The following is an 18,920-nucleotide window of genomic DNA, read 5'->3' as shown; positions in this document are numbered from 1 at the left end:
ATGCTGATGCTGTCATACCATAAATGGTTTCTATTTTGTGTTGCAGACTACTTAATGCAGGTGTCACTGTTTTTTTTCCAAATCTCATTGTGCAGTGGTCTGTAAGGTATTTGATGGGGCTTTCTGTAAAGCCGGCTGTGTTTGAGGGAAGACGGAGACACAAACAGTGCCGACCTGCTGCCCACTGCCTTTCTCCAGTCGGTCAATCATCTCCTCGAACTGCAGGAAGCTGATCTCCATCTTCTTTTTCAGCTTGATGACGAATGCCTCATCGTCCGAGTCCAGGTCGTAGTCGGGCTGCTCTGTGTCCAAGCTGAAAGCTGCAGGGAGGCAGAGGAGTGAAAACGGACGTCAGACATAAGTCTGTGGACAGGTAAAACATTGCAGATTTGTTTAAGTTGTGTACAATGGAAACCATACAGAAACCATTTATAATTTTTAAGATTTTTAGGAGGCTTCGACATCTTATCTATTTTCACTGTGTGTTCTTTTATTCTCTGTTGCACCTATTTAATGCATAGCGGTATTCATGGTCGGCCTGTTTCCCTCTATTGTAATCCCCATGCTCATATAAGCATTGAGTGCAACTGGCCACAGGTTAGCTTGTACATTTATCCAAAGTGGTGTGGAATGAGTGGGTTCAAACAGAAGGAAAATCAATTAATTACGACTAATCATGATACTAGCATGCACAAGGAATGTACACTCATCTATTCAAACAACAGTGATCGGGAATGAGGGCAGTAATTGGGACATTATATTCAAATTTTGGAGTTTATTTGATCAAATTGATCAGGTGAAATCGGGTCCTCTCTATTCTGACTCCACAGCAGACTCACGGCTGAAAGTTAAAATTCAGCTTAATTGGTCTGCTAGTAACTGGAGGCACTGCATGCAGCATTACAAAGCATTATTGAGCCAGTTTCCAGGCAAGATCACTTAACCTCACCGCTGAGCAACTGCTCTGAAATAACAGACTTTCTGTGAGCCCAAACTTTTACTGATTGTTTGAGATGCAGCAAAGCACACTGAAACTCCCTTTTATCCATCAAACAGCAGAAAGCTTTAGTTTACAGTGGGGGTTTAATAAATCTCCAAATCAACAGTTCAGTCTTTTTATTTTTTGTTTGGTGACTTAAATGTGCCCAGAGGGGCTTCAGAATTATTATGTCCCTAGTTTACAAAGATAAAAACTAGCAAGTCCCATAATTCACAATCCAGCATCACTGCTTTGCCAACCAGTTAGATATATTAAAAAAAAAAAAAAAAAACTTTTTGTGGTGGCAGTTAATGATGGTTTAAGTTAGATATACAGATGGTTGCTTAGCAATATGACTGGCAAGGTCACTCTTTAGCTCAAGTGCCATGGTTGAAAGAATCATATAGTCTTTTAATATACTTTCAGTCTGTGTGCAAACGTGTCACATATCCAATGTACAAAGAGATGTTAATAGTACATCCTCTGCGACACCGTGCTCACCACTGAAGTAAGGTTACCACCTACACAGCAGTCATTCAGAATTCAACATTTAATGAGCAAGTGTTAATGACCTGATTTTCAGCACCTCTATGTACCTAAGATCAAAAAGCAGCCAGCTACACGAAAAGGAAATTCCTACACTATGATATAAAGTATAAATTAACATTTACAACCACATTTCTTTAAGATTCTCACTGCTGCTACTACATACAATGAAACAGAGATATTGCTTTGATTATACCTTTCAAATAGTTTTCTGTGAAGCTCAAACTGCAAACAGTATTTATCCCTTTTTAATATGACCAAAGGGTTACCACTGGATACATGAGGTTTAAAAATTTGTCTGAGAAAAATAAAACCCGGAGTGGGGCCTATCAACAGAAACACACAACCGTAATCAAAGAAAACAGCTCTGACCAAAGCAGCATGACGGCTGTGAATAGGTGACAATGTTTTAATTCACAGTTTCCCTGAGCTGTCTGTTTACTCTATAGACACCACGACCTGGACAACTGAGGAAATTCAGACATATTGCTACACATATCCTTAGAACGGTAAAAGGATGGCCTGAAAACTTGCAGACTACAGAAAACCACCTACGCTTTTACTTGCAGACAACACGGACTCTTTCCCAGCAGCTTATGTATGCGTAGTGAAAAGCAGAGAATAGTTGTATCCTCAAATATGACTATGTGGGGCTGGACGATAAAACAATCAAAATTAACTCCCACAATAATGACGATAAACTGATGAGTAATTATAATACATGCATCTGTTCTGTATTTGGGTCAACACTCATCTGCACAATCCATCTTTTAGGCTACAGCAATACGAATACATAGCTGACATGTCGGCCAAAGCAAAACACACAGTGTTGGAAACACAAAAATGGGCGACTGTGAGGGGAGTCAAACATCTGCATGAGACGAGGTAATTGTGATGAATAGACACCACATGACATCGGTGATTTTGGAAATGGTTTGGATTTCTAAAGCTGGATCAACAGCAGAGAGATATCCTTTGTAAAATATGCAGGCAACCTGTGCCGACACAGATGTGAAACACAAACCTTTCACACCATCTGAAAAGGTACCATCCCTCTGCTTATACAGAAAGCCACAGTCTGCACTCCCAGACTGATGCCACAAACAGCCAGACTGGCAAATGAGCCTCTTGTGGTAACATTAGTTCAAACCCCAGCAGCACTCAGTAATGGCTGAGAAGGCAGACAGGACTGAGTCTTTAATAGGGACCAGACCCGTAGCCATTCTATTTAAGTCACGTTTACCCAAGCTATATATGTTTATCTTTTATTATTATGTGTGGTTCATAAAACTAAATACATCTGCCAGTACCAGTGTGCAATAGCCATGTGTGTAACATAACATGTTGATATTCTGTGTGATATTATTTAAAAGCATTGTTGCCTTTGCCTTATTAAGACAATGTTATATAATGTTGGTTTCAGAGAGAATCAACTTGTTGATTTTAAAATAAAAAAAAGGACAGTTAACAACTGCACAGGGCTAATTGCCCCCAGTTAACTTCAGTAAATGAGTGTTTTAAGAGTACAGCCCACCCAGTGTCTGTTGGACACAAACTTTAGGGATACACTGGATGATTATCAGGTTTAAATACACCTAATTAGCCCATTCAGACATCTAGAAGAAGGAGGTCAGACTGGAGACTAGGCCTAAACGATACGAGGAACATTTTTGACACTTAAATATTGTGATGACGATATGACTTGTGATGAAAAAACAAATGTCATCTCCTCCATCCTCCTCCCTCTGCTGTAGGTAACATTCATGTCTCCAGCTGCAGTTATAAGTTTCCAAAAGTAAACAGAAGACTTTTTCTTTTGGCTTGTTCATAACAGTTCACTATTGGCTTAAAGTTAGCGTGCTGCGCTCGTCTAAAACAAACCGCGGTAGATGGGACAAATTGAAAATGTAGCTTTTCTACATGTTTAAATCTTGGTGAATATGCGGTGTGATGAAGGAGGCCAATGGCTTTTGTATTCGCAAACGTAATGACACTCACAGAGCTACGACTGTAGTTGTTGTCAGCTCAGGTAAAAAGTTCACTGCTCACTGGTCTCCACTGCCGCCTCTGTGTTTATGTGTGAGGTTGCAGCCTGACACCAAATGCGGTCGTTTTTTCCCCCATTCATTTGGCTCAGGCGCTGTGCCTTGAAACCCCTCTGCGTGTGTGAATAAAATTATTTTTTCTAATTCATCGCATTTCTCTCAGTCTTTTGCAATGTGTATATTGTATATATTCATATCGCGATGATGATGAAAATAACATTTATCCATCAGCACTACTGGAGACCTGACAGGAACCAACGGTAAACAGTATATATTATCTGGCTGTTGCCGAGTGTTGCAAGTCAGTACCTCTCAGACTGACCCAATACTACCAGACAATTTAATGGAGTCTGCATTAACATGTACATATCCCAACAGGTCAAAGATACATCAGTGTAATTTTAGTTGAGGCATAAAATGTGACTCTGCCCTTTCCTAATGGTCCAGTGTCAGAATACTTCTGATTCAAGAGACAGAAAAGTATAAAAGCTATTCACTCAACACAGCTCAACTTTTTCAGGCTTCTACTTTGTCTCAAGCCTCAGTGACCGGTGAGACACATGTGTCAAACCACAGACTAATTCAAAACATAAGACTTCCTTTTCTGACTCACCAACATAATAGGTCAAAACTCAAGCAACACTTGCAGTAAACAGAAGAACTTTTTATTAGACCCAAAATGCGTCGGACTAATAATAAAGTTTTTCTGTATAGTGCGTTTAAGTGTTGCTGGAGTTTTGACCTCTGGACTTTTTTCTTTCTACACTGTGGAAGCAGGTGAAGTTGTGCCAGAAGTCTCTTTGATTTCTATTTGTGAGTTTTGATTCAGCTGCGGTGTGTCTCTCAGCAAGAACACTGCCAAATCTGCTAAGATCAAATTAAACTAGCTGCCATCAAGCATTCACAGCTACTGCACTTATAATTATAGAGTAAACAATGCACAGCTTTTAAGTGATAACCTCTGTTCAGATTTAATTATAGCAAATCTTGGGTAGCCATCAAGGCAGATGGCTGATGACTTTTTTTTTTTTTACTTGCACAAATTGACAGTGTAAAATCATCCTTACACAAATGGAATAATACACAACATACTGTATTTGCAGAATTTTTGATATTTCTGTACAAACTATCATGGCTTGGAAATGATCTGAACTGATTTTTATTTTATTTTTTTCCCCCACAGTTCAGACTTCCGAGGATACCCTGAAATTTGTTCAACAGCAATTTGACAGGACAACACATTTGTCATTTCAGCTTCCAAACTGATAATGTCTCAGTTTAGGCTACAACAAATTGCTTTGCTTTGAGAAACAATTGTGGCTACCACTTGTGACACCGACAGGGTTACTAAACTAACCAATCTCACAAACTCATTTTCTTTGATGCTATTACTGAACCAGGCAATCTCTCAAACTCATTTGCTTTGACAAACCGATGATAACTCGGTAAAAGCTCATAAAAAAAATGCCCAATGGCATTAAACGGATGAATAGCTGTCAGCGACAACGGAGCCACTACCTTGGCTTGCGAGTCATTGAACGGGATCAACATTTTATAAGACTTTATGCAACTTGCAACCAACTTAGCTAACATTCTGTAGCCAGGAAGTATGTTTCACTTATAATGCCATGTGGGTTTAAATGACTAATTTTCTTCCATTGAAAACTACTCTGAGGAAACTCTTTATATTCCAAAAGTTAATCTAAAGAAATGACAGGTCTAAAGTGATGCTTTACAAATTAAAAAAAAAAAAAAAAAAAAAAAAAGTATCCTTAATGTACACTCATGGCAGCTTATAATTCTGATCAACAGCCCCCAAGTGTCATTTAATGTATTCAAAAATAATTGAGGTAAACACTAAAGCCTAATGAAACCTAAACTGCTACATCAAACTCATTGTCTCTGCTTTCTACATCATATATTTGCCAATAGAGAAGCCCACTTACGCTGTATGTGAATTAGCTGCTTTGGCATCTTGTAGTCCCCAGGGTAGAGGGAGTCGTAGTAGGTGATGTTGCTCTCCGCCTCGGGGACTGGGATGACCATGTTGTCCCGCTTCTCGCCATATACCTGCTGTGCCGAGATGGCCCGCTGGAGATGGTGTTCCTACAGAGACACAGATGGAGTTGAGACACCTGCACCACCGAGGATGGATTTTCTCTCACTAGAGATTATATACAAACTACCATAGAAATAAAATCACTTAAACGCAGCAGAGGACATTTTTTTCTTGAAACCATCAAGCTGGTATGAAGCGAACATACTGGGTAAAGAAACCTGGTACCACACAGCTGAAAAACCTTTTAAAAAAAACCAAAACAAATTTAAAAACAAAATCTGAAGGCAAAAAGACTTTGCAACTAGTGTGATATGGCATGGTTTTAGGAAAGGAATTCAGTTAAACAGTTTGTCCACTAGAGAACAGCAACAAGTTTACTTTTCAACTGTAAAATGTATTTTTGCCACATAATATGTATGTTTGGTGGCATTTTCTTTTCTCTGCCAGAAACACTTGCAGTCATTATTTAGAACTAGTATTCTAACTCTATTTCAACTTTAACACAGTAAAAGAAGTAGGGAAAAAAAAAAAAAAAAAAAAAAAAAAATCAACCTTTATAGATTTAATTATGCTGCCACAATGCCCACAATAGGAGGTTTACTGAGTATTGAGCAGCTTTGGTCCTTTAGGTAAAACTTCAAAGGGCTGAAACAAACTAAACAACTCCCAGCTTAAGACCAATTTGTGGAGCAGCTGGAGCAAAACAGAACATTGTCCAACCGAAACGATATCTTGCACACCGTCATTCTGTGAGGGAAACACACTGACTCATGTAGATACCAGCCGAATGTACACCTGCAAAGTGAGTTGCAGGCGATTATCCAGATAAACAATGAGTAACATTTGCCATCCAGACCTTATGATAAAAAAAACAAAAAAAAAAACACACCAGTGCAGGGACAAACGACTGCCAGGACAAACAGAACCATATTAAAACGCCTGTTGCCAAGTTCACACAACCAGTCAATGTTTTCAATGTATTTAAATCTTAATAAGGAATTACAGATTGGCCCTAGAATGGCATGTGGGAGCTCGACAGCAACAAATCTGAACATGCCATGCCATCACTCTCAAGCACAAATACAGAGGGAAACTTGACACTGTTTTTGTCTCCAACGATCAGTCTGTTGGCCTTATCTACCCGCCACAAGTGTGATGAGAGCCTGCTGCTGCCAAACCCGTTGAGGAGGGAATGTGCCAGAAGGAAGGCAGACAGGCTGGAAGGCTGACTAACTGGTTTGCTGGTGGGCTGCTTGTCTGAACAGTCCCAGTCAGTCGTAGTAGTGGAGCCTTTGGCCCCGAGCTGGGCACTGAGCCACTGGCAGGCAGGCAGTCTGTCAACAAGGCAGCGTGCCGCTGGGCTCGTTCAACAGTTCTCTGGAGAGATGGTGTGTGTTTATTGTTTCCCCTGCGGCTGTCAAAGACACAAGGGTGGGGGGTGGGGGTGGGGGGTGTCTGTGTCTCAGGAAGGTAGGCAGAGTGAGTGAATGAGTGAGTGAGTGAGTCAGACAGAGAGAAAGCGTGTGTGTGTGTGTGTACGTACTTGAATGAGGAAGTGTGAGACTGGAAATGCAACTGGTCTGTTATGCATTTTTGCATGAAAAGCAACTGAATTTACCTGCTGCCAAAACTATCACCAGTCAGTCGTATCACATGGCCACTGTTGTATAACACACATGGCAGCCTTGAGGAGGATATACTACATTACATAAGTATTGAACAACTTCCTTTCAGTTTGAGCCTGTGCAGTTGACACTGTCAAAGAGACAGTAGTAGGAATTTGATTCTAAACTGCCACATTCTCTTGGCTGAGACCTAATGCTGCTCCTCCAGTAAACTCAATTAAGCAACTGCTTCTTATTCACGGGTAATATGACCTGTCGTACTGACTGTACTTCAAGCTCTACTGGCTATGTCTGGACCTCATCTCTTATGCAAGCATTGCCCCACAGTATGCATGATTGGCCCCAGTGTGTCTGGCAGGCTTCTCAGTTTGCTGCTATGAATGAAAAAAGTTGAGGTATTATTTGTGTTAGCCTAAAGGTATATGTGATTTTGTGTCATGATATTAATATATTATGAGTATGAGTATGTTTTCTTTTCATTTCAAGTGAGAAATCCTGCATGGATATACAGATGGAATTGTCGGTTATGGATTTCTTGGATTTTTGGCATCTATCAATCGTCTAATACAACAAGAAACTCTTATAAACAGTATGGTAAAATCTGACAGTTGACAAATTTCTATTGTCACACACTGAACCCATCCCCATTCAGAAACTAACAACGGCCCTGCAAAGCACTGTTGTTTTTTTCCCCCAGTCTCCTCCTACAGGTTTATTTCTTTGCAGAATTCAGAGGGAAATATATTTTCCATGGGGTGAATATTATATGCTATGTAACTATTATATGCACTACACAACTTCAAGTTGGTTATATATCAACAAGACTCCTATAAATTTATTGCACTTTGTTACTTAAGTAACTGGAAAACTGCTCTAACAGAAACGCCCGACAAGACTGTAACCATTACCATAACTTACATGAAACTGTCTGAATAAGACAGTTGTTTAGAGTTCTGGTAGTACCTGATATGCAGCTGAGGAGCCCCCTTATAATCACTATGGTATTTCTACTTTAAACATTTTTATGAGCACATTTTAAAAATGTAATTTCTTCATTTTAGGGATTCATATCATCTGGATTTTGTTTTAATCTAAGCTGCCCCTGGCATCACATGAAGGCCAGGAGAAAAGAACAGGAACATAGGAGCGGCAAATTGTTTTCACTGGGTTAAATCAAGCAAGCGTGCCGCTTCTCAGAAAGACCTCCAAGTGAAACTGAAGACAAACCCAGCAGAACACTAATCAATTTGTGTCTCTTTAAAAAGACCCCAACAGGCAGGCTTTTCAGAGCTACAGGGTTTCTAAACAGATGGTCCTCGACACTGACTGAGACCTTGAAGACACAAAGCACTGTTCCACAGCATTCAGCACGAGCTTCACTATTCATATGGTCTTTAGTCATTTAGTCAATTAGTCAAGTTATCACTTCATACAACAGAACTGTATTCTGACAGAAAAACAGCTTTTCCAGGACTGCAAAGTGTGGACAAATAATCACAACAAATTATTTGGATTAATTTTTAATATACCAAGTTCGATTGAATGGTTAGGGTAATGCTCGTTAGACAACAGTGTAGTTATGCACACACACACACACACACACACAATGTTCCTGCATTTTCAAATGAGCAACTACAGTGTGCAAAAAGTCTTACTTTATCTTTCATTTTTTATTACTTGTCCCTGGTACTGGTGTCAAAACTCAAAGTAACTGGTGGTAATTCATTTCACAGTCAGGAAAAAACAAACATGTTGTTTGTAACGGGTTCAGTCTTCTGTATTAAATCTGATTTATTGTGTCCCAGAGCCCCATGTTCATCACAACCATTTGGACTTTTGAGACTAGCAATATTCTGTCATACACGAGGCAAGTGACTATACTTTACATTTATGGCAGTATGTGCTCTGGTGATCTGTTCTAAGGATGCAACGACTGCCTATAGAAGAAGGTGCTGATGACAAGCCTTTCAGATTTATTCTCAAAGCTTCCCTAAGGCGTCTGCAGACAGAACTCGAAGCTCTTACACATTCAACCTATCTGTAGTGTTTGCTCTAACCCACTCTGTGCTTGTACGCTTGCATAACCTTCAAGTTCCTATCTGATTCCAACATTCCCCCGGCAAGCCCCTAAACCTCCGCATCAACCTCTTCTGGCTTCTCCACCACGAGGGAGAAACTCATAAAAAAATCAAATGGCCTTGAGCAAAATCACATCAGCTGCCAAACCTAATCAAGCATTGTGTTTGTTTACTTTCCCCTCCATGGCTATTTGCTTGAGAATAAATAGACTCAGATTGAGGTGAACAGTCAGAATACAGAGCATTTGGCTGGTGCCCTTGCACACACAAACTTTTTCCTCTTGGTCTCGCTTTCTCACACATACACACAGGAGCCCAGAAATAGCATTCTAAAATGACCAAATCGATCACTGTCAAGTCTGCTGAGGCAGCCAGAGCCTCCTCCACCTTCCCCAGTCTCGCCTCTGACAGCTACTGTCCCAGACACTGTAAATGCCACTTAACATGATGGACAGCTGCAGGGAACGGTCTGCTAGAGCTGTCAAGGGACACATAGCTACAGTACAAAGCAGGTTTATGTGCTGTGTGGGAGGATGATTTTTAACACCCAGTGTAAGTGGGGTGGGAAATTAACAGCAGCCATCAGCCTGCGTTTTTGGCTGTTCCAACTCTGCTAAGCAGTTTGTAAAGTAACAGAGCGTGAACTGAGAAACTTTCCATTCCACAAATGAATGTGGCTGCTGGTAAAATAAGACCATGGCAGTGTCTGCAAGTTTTTTCAAGCTTGAGCGTGGGCCCACTATTGCATAATAATGCCGTGAAACCAATTAATCACAAACAGTCAATGTTCATACAGTAGTCTTCCAATCATCGGCCATTGACTGGAGAGTTCCAGCTGAGGTTTGCCTAGCTGGTAAACTGGCTGTGGAGAACCTGCCACAAGGCTGATGTTAATTTCCCACGCTGCCCACATATACACCAATGCAGAACTTTCAACAGCTAAAGAAAAAAGGAGGGAAACAGCTGACAAAGGCAACTTTCAATTTCACAGCATGTAGACTGTAGGGACTTTGGACAGGTGACATGCCCCAAATTCCCACCCAGCAAGGTCACGCAGTGAGAAACTAGTGGTATGCCAGAATCAGAGTGTGTGTGTGTGTGTGTGTGTGTGTGTGTGTGTGTGTGTGTGTGTGTGTGTGTGTGTGTACAAGAACGATGTCTGGCAAAGAGGCAAACACAACAGATGCCGGTGGGTTCCCACCAGGGCTGCAGATATTGACCTCACTTTCACCCAAATGTAAACACAAGACAAAGTGTCTGACCCAAAACAAACAAGCAGCACGTGCTGGGGGAATTCCTGCGATGATGGCTCTTCAGTCAAGCCACACTACATACACACCGCCTATAAATTATAAAACCACATGCTGGACAGAGATACAACTTTTGAAAGGCAGAGTCCAGCAGCAACAGAGAGAGCAAGGCCGTAGTCTTGTGCTCACTAATTGCTTGAAACGAGCATGGCCTGAATCTGAAAAGTCGCTCTGTGGTCTGAGTTCAACAGCTCACTGTTAAAAGCTCTCTATTAGAAGAGCGTCAGGAAGTGCAGAGACACCACATATTCACCCTGTAGACCACTGAAAATCGAGTGGGTAGTCAATGTGGTTGTGGGTAAGCAAACCTTGCAAAGCTGATGCATTAACACTTCAAGGATGGCTGTTCATAATAAAAGTGAAGCAAGTCTCCAGAAATGCCAGGCACTACTCCCTGTGTGGATCAATGAATGCAGTATCAGGCCCAATTATCTAAAATACATGCATTTACAGTACAATAAGGCAACAGCACCACACCTTAAGGCTTTTAAAAGAGTGTGAGCTACAATATCTGCCGTCACTGATTCAAAGCAAATCTCCATCTGAACTCTGACGTAAAAATTCATGACAGACGACTCCAAACACTGAGTGGCTGGCATGCAGCAGGCCTTGCCCTATCTCTTATGATAATATGACTGTTACATAACCAAGCACTCCAGCTGAGCAGAGCACAGACTTTGAAGTGACAGCAACCCCCCCTTCCTCCCTCTTCTTGCCCTGATCTCCTCCTGAGCGCCACGTGCCGCTGGTCTGCCAGCCTGCTGTGCTATCTGACATACTGAACCCCTGACACTGAGCCTCCACAAGAGCAGGGACACAGACCGGCTGCAACACACTTTCAGTGAATAATAGCATCATCCACCTCAGACGCCTGTACTGATATTCCCCATTTACCTGCCCTTATATTTTAAACATTAGTCAAGCTTGCTGAGTCAGCTACAAAACTTGAATCCTTGGAGAGGGTAATATATTGCTTAGGGGACCCAGGATAAGGACCTCGCTGTGACACGCTGCTGATGAATGACAAGAACAGAACAGAAGAACACAGTAAAAAAAGAATTCCATTGGGTTGCATCTAGTTTACAAACAACCCCACTACAGCCTACAGATAACTAAATCCGCCCATGTGGGATGCTACACAACCCAGACAGACACAGAAGCAAACCGTCTATGCATCTGCCTCTGTGGCTGGTGCATCCTTAAATCTCACCTAAAATATCTTGTTTCTCTTTCCAACAGACTGTCAGCATACGCTAACCAATTATCTGCAATAGCAGCAAGCAGAGTTTCCCCAAACCAAAATGTGCAAGCATTAGAGACTTTGATTTTTAGGTGGGCTTTAATGTGCTTATCTGGTAAATCAAATGTCAACACTGTGAAACCAGAGGGATGTTTATTGTAGTCACAACAGCCATCAAGAATAACCACCTTATCCCCCATGTGACCTACTCTGAAAAGTCAACATAAGTAAATATATTAGGAGAAATCTCTGCCGGTTCAGTTGCTGCAAGACTGTGGGAGATTAAATAATACTCCTGTCTGACAGCTACACAAACAGGATGATTACCCCAGTGCATTTACTGTTCGAACAATGGTTTTAGTTGTTGCAATACCCGAATAACAACAGCTGCATTACAAATATAGTGTGGGAACAAAACCCACAGCCTCACTACATAACTACACACATACACAAATCCATGACATGACCATGAAGTGGTAACAGCAAACTGTGCCTAAACTGTGACATGTCCTACTGCAAATCAGGTGAAAACAATGTCAACACAAACAAACATATATACTGTATGTTTCAAGATGACAAAGGTTAAGATTTCCCAAATGCATGGCAGCAGTATTGACATTCCTGTCTGGTAGTGGTACAGATGCCACATATAATATGAAATCACTAGCTCCCCCTTGCCCTGGTCCTTTGCAATTACGCCAACACAAGGCCCCATCCTGACAGACAAGACAAAATGTCGGAATTGCTGAAGTCACATGACTCCTTTGTACTCAGAAAACCACCTCACGCATAAATAAGCCGGCAAAACCTAGCGATTTAATCCAATAATGACACAATGTATCTCCGCTTCACCCAAGCTTTCGTCCAAGTCTCACATATATGCAATATGCAACAGAAATCTGTCGTGTTTCTTCTGAGAAAATTGGCGGCCATTTTGTGAAAGCTTGCGCAGAAAAAAAGAGGGACGCCTCTGATCATGTAAAAATAAGAAATAAACCAAAGCGTATATTTTCACATTTTCGAACTGTTAAAGCATACCGATTCCTCTTCTTTCTCCATCCCCGTAGGCATCTGCGGCACTGCCCGGTTAATGGATGCATATTCGTGTAGGTCGGGTAAATCCTCACAACGGAAGACGGGTAGTGGCTTGGAAGCGTCCAGCGCCCGTGCCCGAAACGACAATTTACTCATTTTTCACAATTCGAGATGCAATATAAATCTATCCGATCTCCTAATATTCACAACGGTACCGAGTGGAGCTTTCATGGATGTTTCTGTGCGGTTAATCTCTATTCTAACGTTCGAATGGTTGTAGCTTGTATTTAGGGCGTCGCCAACGGAGCCGGGGGAAGGCCCGGATCTTGGTCGCTCTCTCTCGGACTGTTTTTTTCCGACGCTCCGCTCCCTATCGGTGGTTCAGTGCGCCATGGACAACATGGCGGACATTTAAAACTCTTTTGCGCTGTTTCGCTCGGAGCGGTCCAACCCCCAGTTCGTGGACCGACCATTCCCACACGGTCCCGAGCGCTTGCGCGTTGCGGGGGTGGGGGGAAGGGGGCATTTCTTGCAAACTAACTCCTCTGCACACATACACATAAATAATTGAAATAAACATTAGGCATGGCCGAAATATATACCGCCATAATAAAATAAATAAGCAAAAAATGGTTTATATATTAATGAAACCTTTAAATAAAGAGGAATTACAAATTTATTAAAAAGCTTAACTTCCTAAAAAAAAAAAAAACTGAAATTGTAGTTGTATTTAACATATATTATCATTTATTAAGTTCCACCAAGTAACTGAATATTATATTAAGACAACGGATAAATTAAATAAATTTAGAAACGAAGTCATTAACGCGTTTCACCTGATATGATTAGTCATGAAAGTTGTATAAAATGTACATCTTACTTATTCAAAATTTGGTGTTGTTGATTGTGAATTACTGACTGTGCAGTGCAATAATTTGAGCCTATAATATCATATCCATGTGTATTCTTACCAGAACTCTCAAATCATAATAAATCAAAGCTCATCTTTCCAAGTTTATATTGTTCAATAACTTAAAACAGTATACCCTTAAAATACTAAGAGTAAATGCCTCAATTACCTTTTATTTGAAAGATTCAATTTTTTTTATATCCAAATGTATTTTTTCAGAATCAAAGCTATTAAAACCAAGTTGTATTAGGTCAAATATTAGTATACTTTAAATTTCTTTTCTGGTAGTTGCTTTTATGGTTTAGAACAAAACTGGAGAAATACAGTCCTTAAGCCACTACAAGCCAACGCCTCAAAAACCACAGAAATAACTGTTCCTGCAAACTGACCTGAGATAACAGATCCACTGAACCTTATCTATCAGCAGTGATTCTATAGCAGCCCACAACAGAAAAAAAGGTCTGTTCCAGGTGAATGCTTCATGGCGTCATGTTCACTATTTGAACAATGTCGCCCTCTTCTGGTCTGACAGGCAAATGATCTTGATCTTCAGGACAGGACACCAACATGCATTTTTGTAAGGAGTACAAACACCACTGCACACACGGCACACACTATTTGGTGAATATTTAGATCCAAAACACTATGCAGCTCTATGAGTGTACTCAATGTATTCAATGTGGGTGATTCCAGCCGTGTCAAAGCCCTTAACCGTGACAATGTTGGCACCATGCTTATCTTGCTGGACTCTAGGCTGCAACTGGGTTGCTTTGAGATAAGCTTTTGCCATGACCCTATAGGTTTTTGGGAATAGTGTTGATGTAGTATCTATGCTTAGTATCCAACAGAGCCAGAGCCAAAGACATTTAGAATGTTAATTTATCAAGGTTATAATAATATTTTACAATCATTAAAATACTTTACCTGTTGATGACATTAGGTTTAGCCAGGGTCCACCCAGGTGAACTGAGGTTTTCTTATCGTTAAATCCACTGACAGCATTATGAGGACCTGAGAGTCAATTCACAAGAGCAACAGGGACATTTAGTCAAAACTACATGAACACAAAAGCTTTAAATAAAAAACATATTATGACAACTCAGTTACAGGAAAAAATAAAACCAAGGGGCCTGCAAGTTATTCAAAAAAGTGCCCTAACTAAGGTCTTTTAATTAGGAAAGTGCTGTCTGGGTGGAGCTAAGACAAAAAACATTTGTCCACCACCTGATCACGATTGTCAGCAGTGCTGCCTGGTCTGACCCTCCAACAACCACACCTGGCTGTGTTTATGGGTTGCGTCAAATGGGCTCTTTTGTATAGTGAGATCCTCTTAATCAGATTTATATATCTTTGATCTTTGTATAATGCAGTGTTACAATTGCAAAGAAAGCGGTTTACTTTTTTTCTCTGTAGTGTAGCAAAACATGAGGGGAGAAGACACATTTTGTAGATATTTGTGTTCCTCTGAGGAAGAATCCGCATGACTTTGGCGATCCCTGACCTTACCTCTAGCGCCACCATGAGGATGACATGTTTGGTTTTCTGTGAAATGCTTCAACTACTTTGGAAAGGACTGCCATAAAATCTGGTACAGATAATTTAAGTCCCCAGAGGTCAAATCCTAATGACTTTGGTGACCCTCTTTTGAGCTCAACACTAACAATAGTCATTGTGAACATGTTAGCATGCTGACTTTAGCACTTGGCTAAAATAACTGCTGTGGCTAGGTACAGCCTCATGGGGGTCACGGACACTGGTTTAGATTCTTATGTCTCGCTATGTTTCTACTGGGTAAAATGACGTAACATTTAAAAGGGGTCAATTGTACTGACAAACCCAACTCTGCGCCTGAATGCCACTAGAGGTCCCTATCTGAGGTTTAAGCTAAACCCGAGACCCCTGCAAAAATACATTTAACAGTTCAGCTGTAACCTGTCTCCACAGTAACCTATCCTGTTGTATAGTCAGTGTTCAATCTAAACAAATTCATGTATATTTATTGCCAGGAAAGAGTTCCGTTATGCAAAAGCAGCACTGTGATCATGAGCACCATGGCACATGAAACCACAATATACAAATGTGTATTTAAATATTTATCTGCTGGATGAAGATAACCAGCTGGGTCCATTTAAGATAAAACTAATTAGATTTATCAATAATTTTGATGTTATGTGTTGATTCCTCCAAATCCTACTTGTGATACCTTATCAATACAGTTTAGCCAACATTGAGATCCATATAAGAGATGTAGATTTCCTTTAAACATTTTACCTGTTCTGCTGTCTGGCAGTTGAGCCCTTTGGAATGAGGTTATGGCTGTTTGAGGTGTTCAGAAGATGGTACATATGTGCAAGCTCCTCTGTTAAAAACACTAAGAATTGGAGGCACTGTATAATGCGATATTGATGCCTGCCTTTTGAAATATTACCATCGCATTTTAGAGGCATGGTTTCACATTCAGTCACAGATACTGAGCTGTATTGTAGATAAATTCCTTGAAATATTCTGCAATTACCAGCCTATGTATTCATTAGGAAAAAGGCATACATCCGAGTTCGAGGTCAGGGCCTCAGTGTCCAGTGATTATGCAAAAATGACAAGAGCTAGGGTGACATATTTTAGTCTTCCAAGTTAATGTGTGTGACCTTGACTGCTAAGCTTCGGGAAAACTTAGTAAAACATGTTAACACACTAACAGACCTTCTCAACATAACAAACAGTATTTTCATGCCTCACATACTTTGTACTAGCCTACATATGTCCCATGTGGGTGGGGTTTGTCACACAATATCCAGAGCTATTTTTTTTTTTAGTTTTCTGATTTACAGCTTACCTGGCTTATTTGATGCAGAGAACCCTACCAATCAGTTACTCTAAGCAGGCTTTAAAGAATAATTATTAACTAATAATTATAGTACTACAACCAATGCTAGTCACCATGAGGCAGCTTTAATCCTGGCTGGGTGCAGATCTTCCAAACTTCATCTTTACTGGGAAGCCAAATCACTCATAAAGGTCTCTCCCCCTTTTTGAGTCCTTGTAGGGAGAGGTGGGTGTTTTAGGAGGGGTTCTACTAATGCAGGGGATATGAGGGATACAGTCTATGATCCATGCAGACCAGGGCCGAGCAGTTCCCTGGCAGACCACAGGGGCTGCCTGGCACTGTTTAGCCACACACCCTATGCCTGTGAGCCAACAATGTTACATTTCAAAGCAAGATGATGGAAAAACCCTCATATGAAATCATGTCAGATTTGTATGTGAGCCTCTCATCGACTCTTCACCTCTGCCTCCTGCTGATGTTTTCTCTCCCAGTTAGCCAGATCAGGTTTCCGACATTCTAATTTTGCCATTAATGTAACAACTAATGAACTAGATTTTTGTTTTATACAATGAAAAATATCTCCACTGCTTACATCGATCGATATCACACTCTCCTCGCTTTGGGAGCTGACAAAGTGATTAGGAACTTGTGGTTTTAGTGCTGAATTGCATCCAGCTGACCAGCCAGGAATTTGATTGCGTGTATGAAATCATCTGATGCCAGAAACACTTTTCACGATGGGCCTTTTTTTAAGCAGCCATCGATTCAAGTTAAAAAACATTACAAGAATATACTCACCAAGTCGATCATTCAGCACACGTTAGGGATTTAAAGATAGATGGACAATATTTCTGCAAGTCAGAAGTAAAAAAAAAAAAAAAAAAAAAAAAAAAACGCCAGGCAACACCAACACGACGCAGCTAGCCAGAGAGGGAGCCAACTAACACTAACGTTAGCCACAGCTAGTTTTCCTAGTTGGTTTCATAATAAAACACCCAACGGTGAGCCGGTAGTCCTGGTGGGGAGAGCAGCTGTCCGGTTTATATCCTGCTCGTTAAAAAGCGCTTTTCGGTCGATGAAAAGTCAGTATTTTCCTGTCGATGTAAAGCAGGGTGAAACTAGAGAGGTGGAAACCAAAGTGCTACTGTTGGGGGTTAACAACTTTGCTGTAAAACGCGGCCTGTGATTGGACAGCGAAGGCCACCAATCACCTGTGGAGAGCCCCTGGGTTTGTGGCGTCACGTTCCAGAGGGGATGGAACGAAACGTGATTGGCTTACGATGTCAGCATGAAGTCTGAGCCCCAGCCATTTTTTAAACGTTGTGATAAGGTCCTACTTTTACATGTTTGTATATTGTTTTTAGACGTAAAAACTAAGATGTTTTTACTTATACTTTTTTCGCTTACTGTGCACACGTTCTATACCCTAAAAGTAAAGCAAATATGCTAAATAATGCCACGAGTAGTTTTTAAATTTCAATTAACTTCACACAAATTGTATAAAGTAGGTAAAAAATCTAATCAATATTTGCTGTGACAGCACCAGTTCTCCTCAGTATACCTCCACACCGTTTTTCAAGGTGCTTCACAGGTAGGTTGTTCCAGCATCTTAGAGAAGTTGTCACTGTTCTTCTGTGGATTTAGGCTGTCTCAGTACCATCTGTCTCTTAACGTGATCCCAGACTGACTCCATGACGTTGAGATCAGGGCTCTGTGGGGGCCAGACCATCAGCTGCAGGACTCCTTGTTCTTCAAATCTCTGAAGATAGTTCTTTGACTCTGGCAGTGTGTTTGGGTTGTCCTGCTGCAGCCTCCCTGATGGACAAGAATCTAAACATCTAAAGTGCATACAATTTATGCACAGTACAAGCTTTACTTTTAAACCTGGGGCTACTTATTCATATGTTTCACTGCACTTTAACTGCACCTTATTCCACTGTTTTATCTGTCTTATTCTATTTTATCTTATTTTTATCTTTTATTTAGTTTTACTTTTTAAATTCCCCTTGTCTTTTATATTGCATTGCATTGTATTTGTTTTACAGTTAAAATGGGAATGCAAGACACATGCACAGATCACTTCAAAACATGCACAAGTATTGTCAATATAAACTTTGGTATCATTCAAAACACAATGTAGTTTAGTTCAGTCTTAACAGATTACCACACAGTCCAACTTTTTTGAAGCACATTTCATGTTTTACATTAGTCACCTTACTGAGTAGAAATAAACATTGCTCTACAGTACCCTCTTCAGCTCAATATCATC

At 40.7% G+C, this 18,920-nt stretch overlaps 1 protein-coding gene across 3 annotated transcripts in view; it reads right to left on the bottom strand.

Annotated features, from left to right (window-relative positions):
• LOC130179392 (enhancer of polycomb homolog 1-like) overlaps window positions 1-17,798 on the bottom strand; it is a 30,563-nt gene extending 12,765 nt beyond the window's left edge. Inside the window, exons 1-4 of one of the 3 annotated variants that reach the window (XM_056392339.1) lie at window positions 17,450-17,798; window positions 14,752-14,838; window positions 5,517-5,676; window positions 175-320 (exon numbers count right to left, since the gene is read on the bottom strand). In XM_056392339.1, the coding sequence (XP_056248314.1) occupies window positions 175-320; window positions 5,517-5,616 (246 nt within the window). In that variant the 5' untranslated portion in view covers window positions 5,617-5,676; window positions 14,752-14,838; window positions 17,450-17,798. The other 2 variants (XM_056392338.1, XM_056392340.1) reach the window with 2 other exon arrangements.
• Window positions 17,799-18,920: the final 1,122 nt, after the last annotated feature.

The sequence above is a fragment of the Seriola aureovittata genome, chromosome 12, assembly GCF_021018895.1.
Source record: "Seriola aureovittata isolate HTS-2021-v1 ecotype China chromosome 12, ASM2101889v1, whole genome shotgun sequence".
NCBI lineage: Eukaryota > Metazoa > Chordata > Actinopteri > Carangiformes > Carangidae > Seriola > Seriola aureovittata.
The sequence above is the reverse complement of the archived record's forward strand: the minus strand, read 5'-3'. Positions and strand labels throughout refer to the sequence as shown.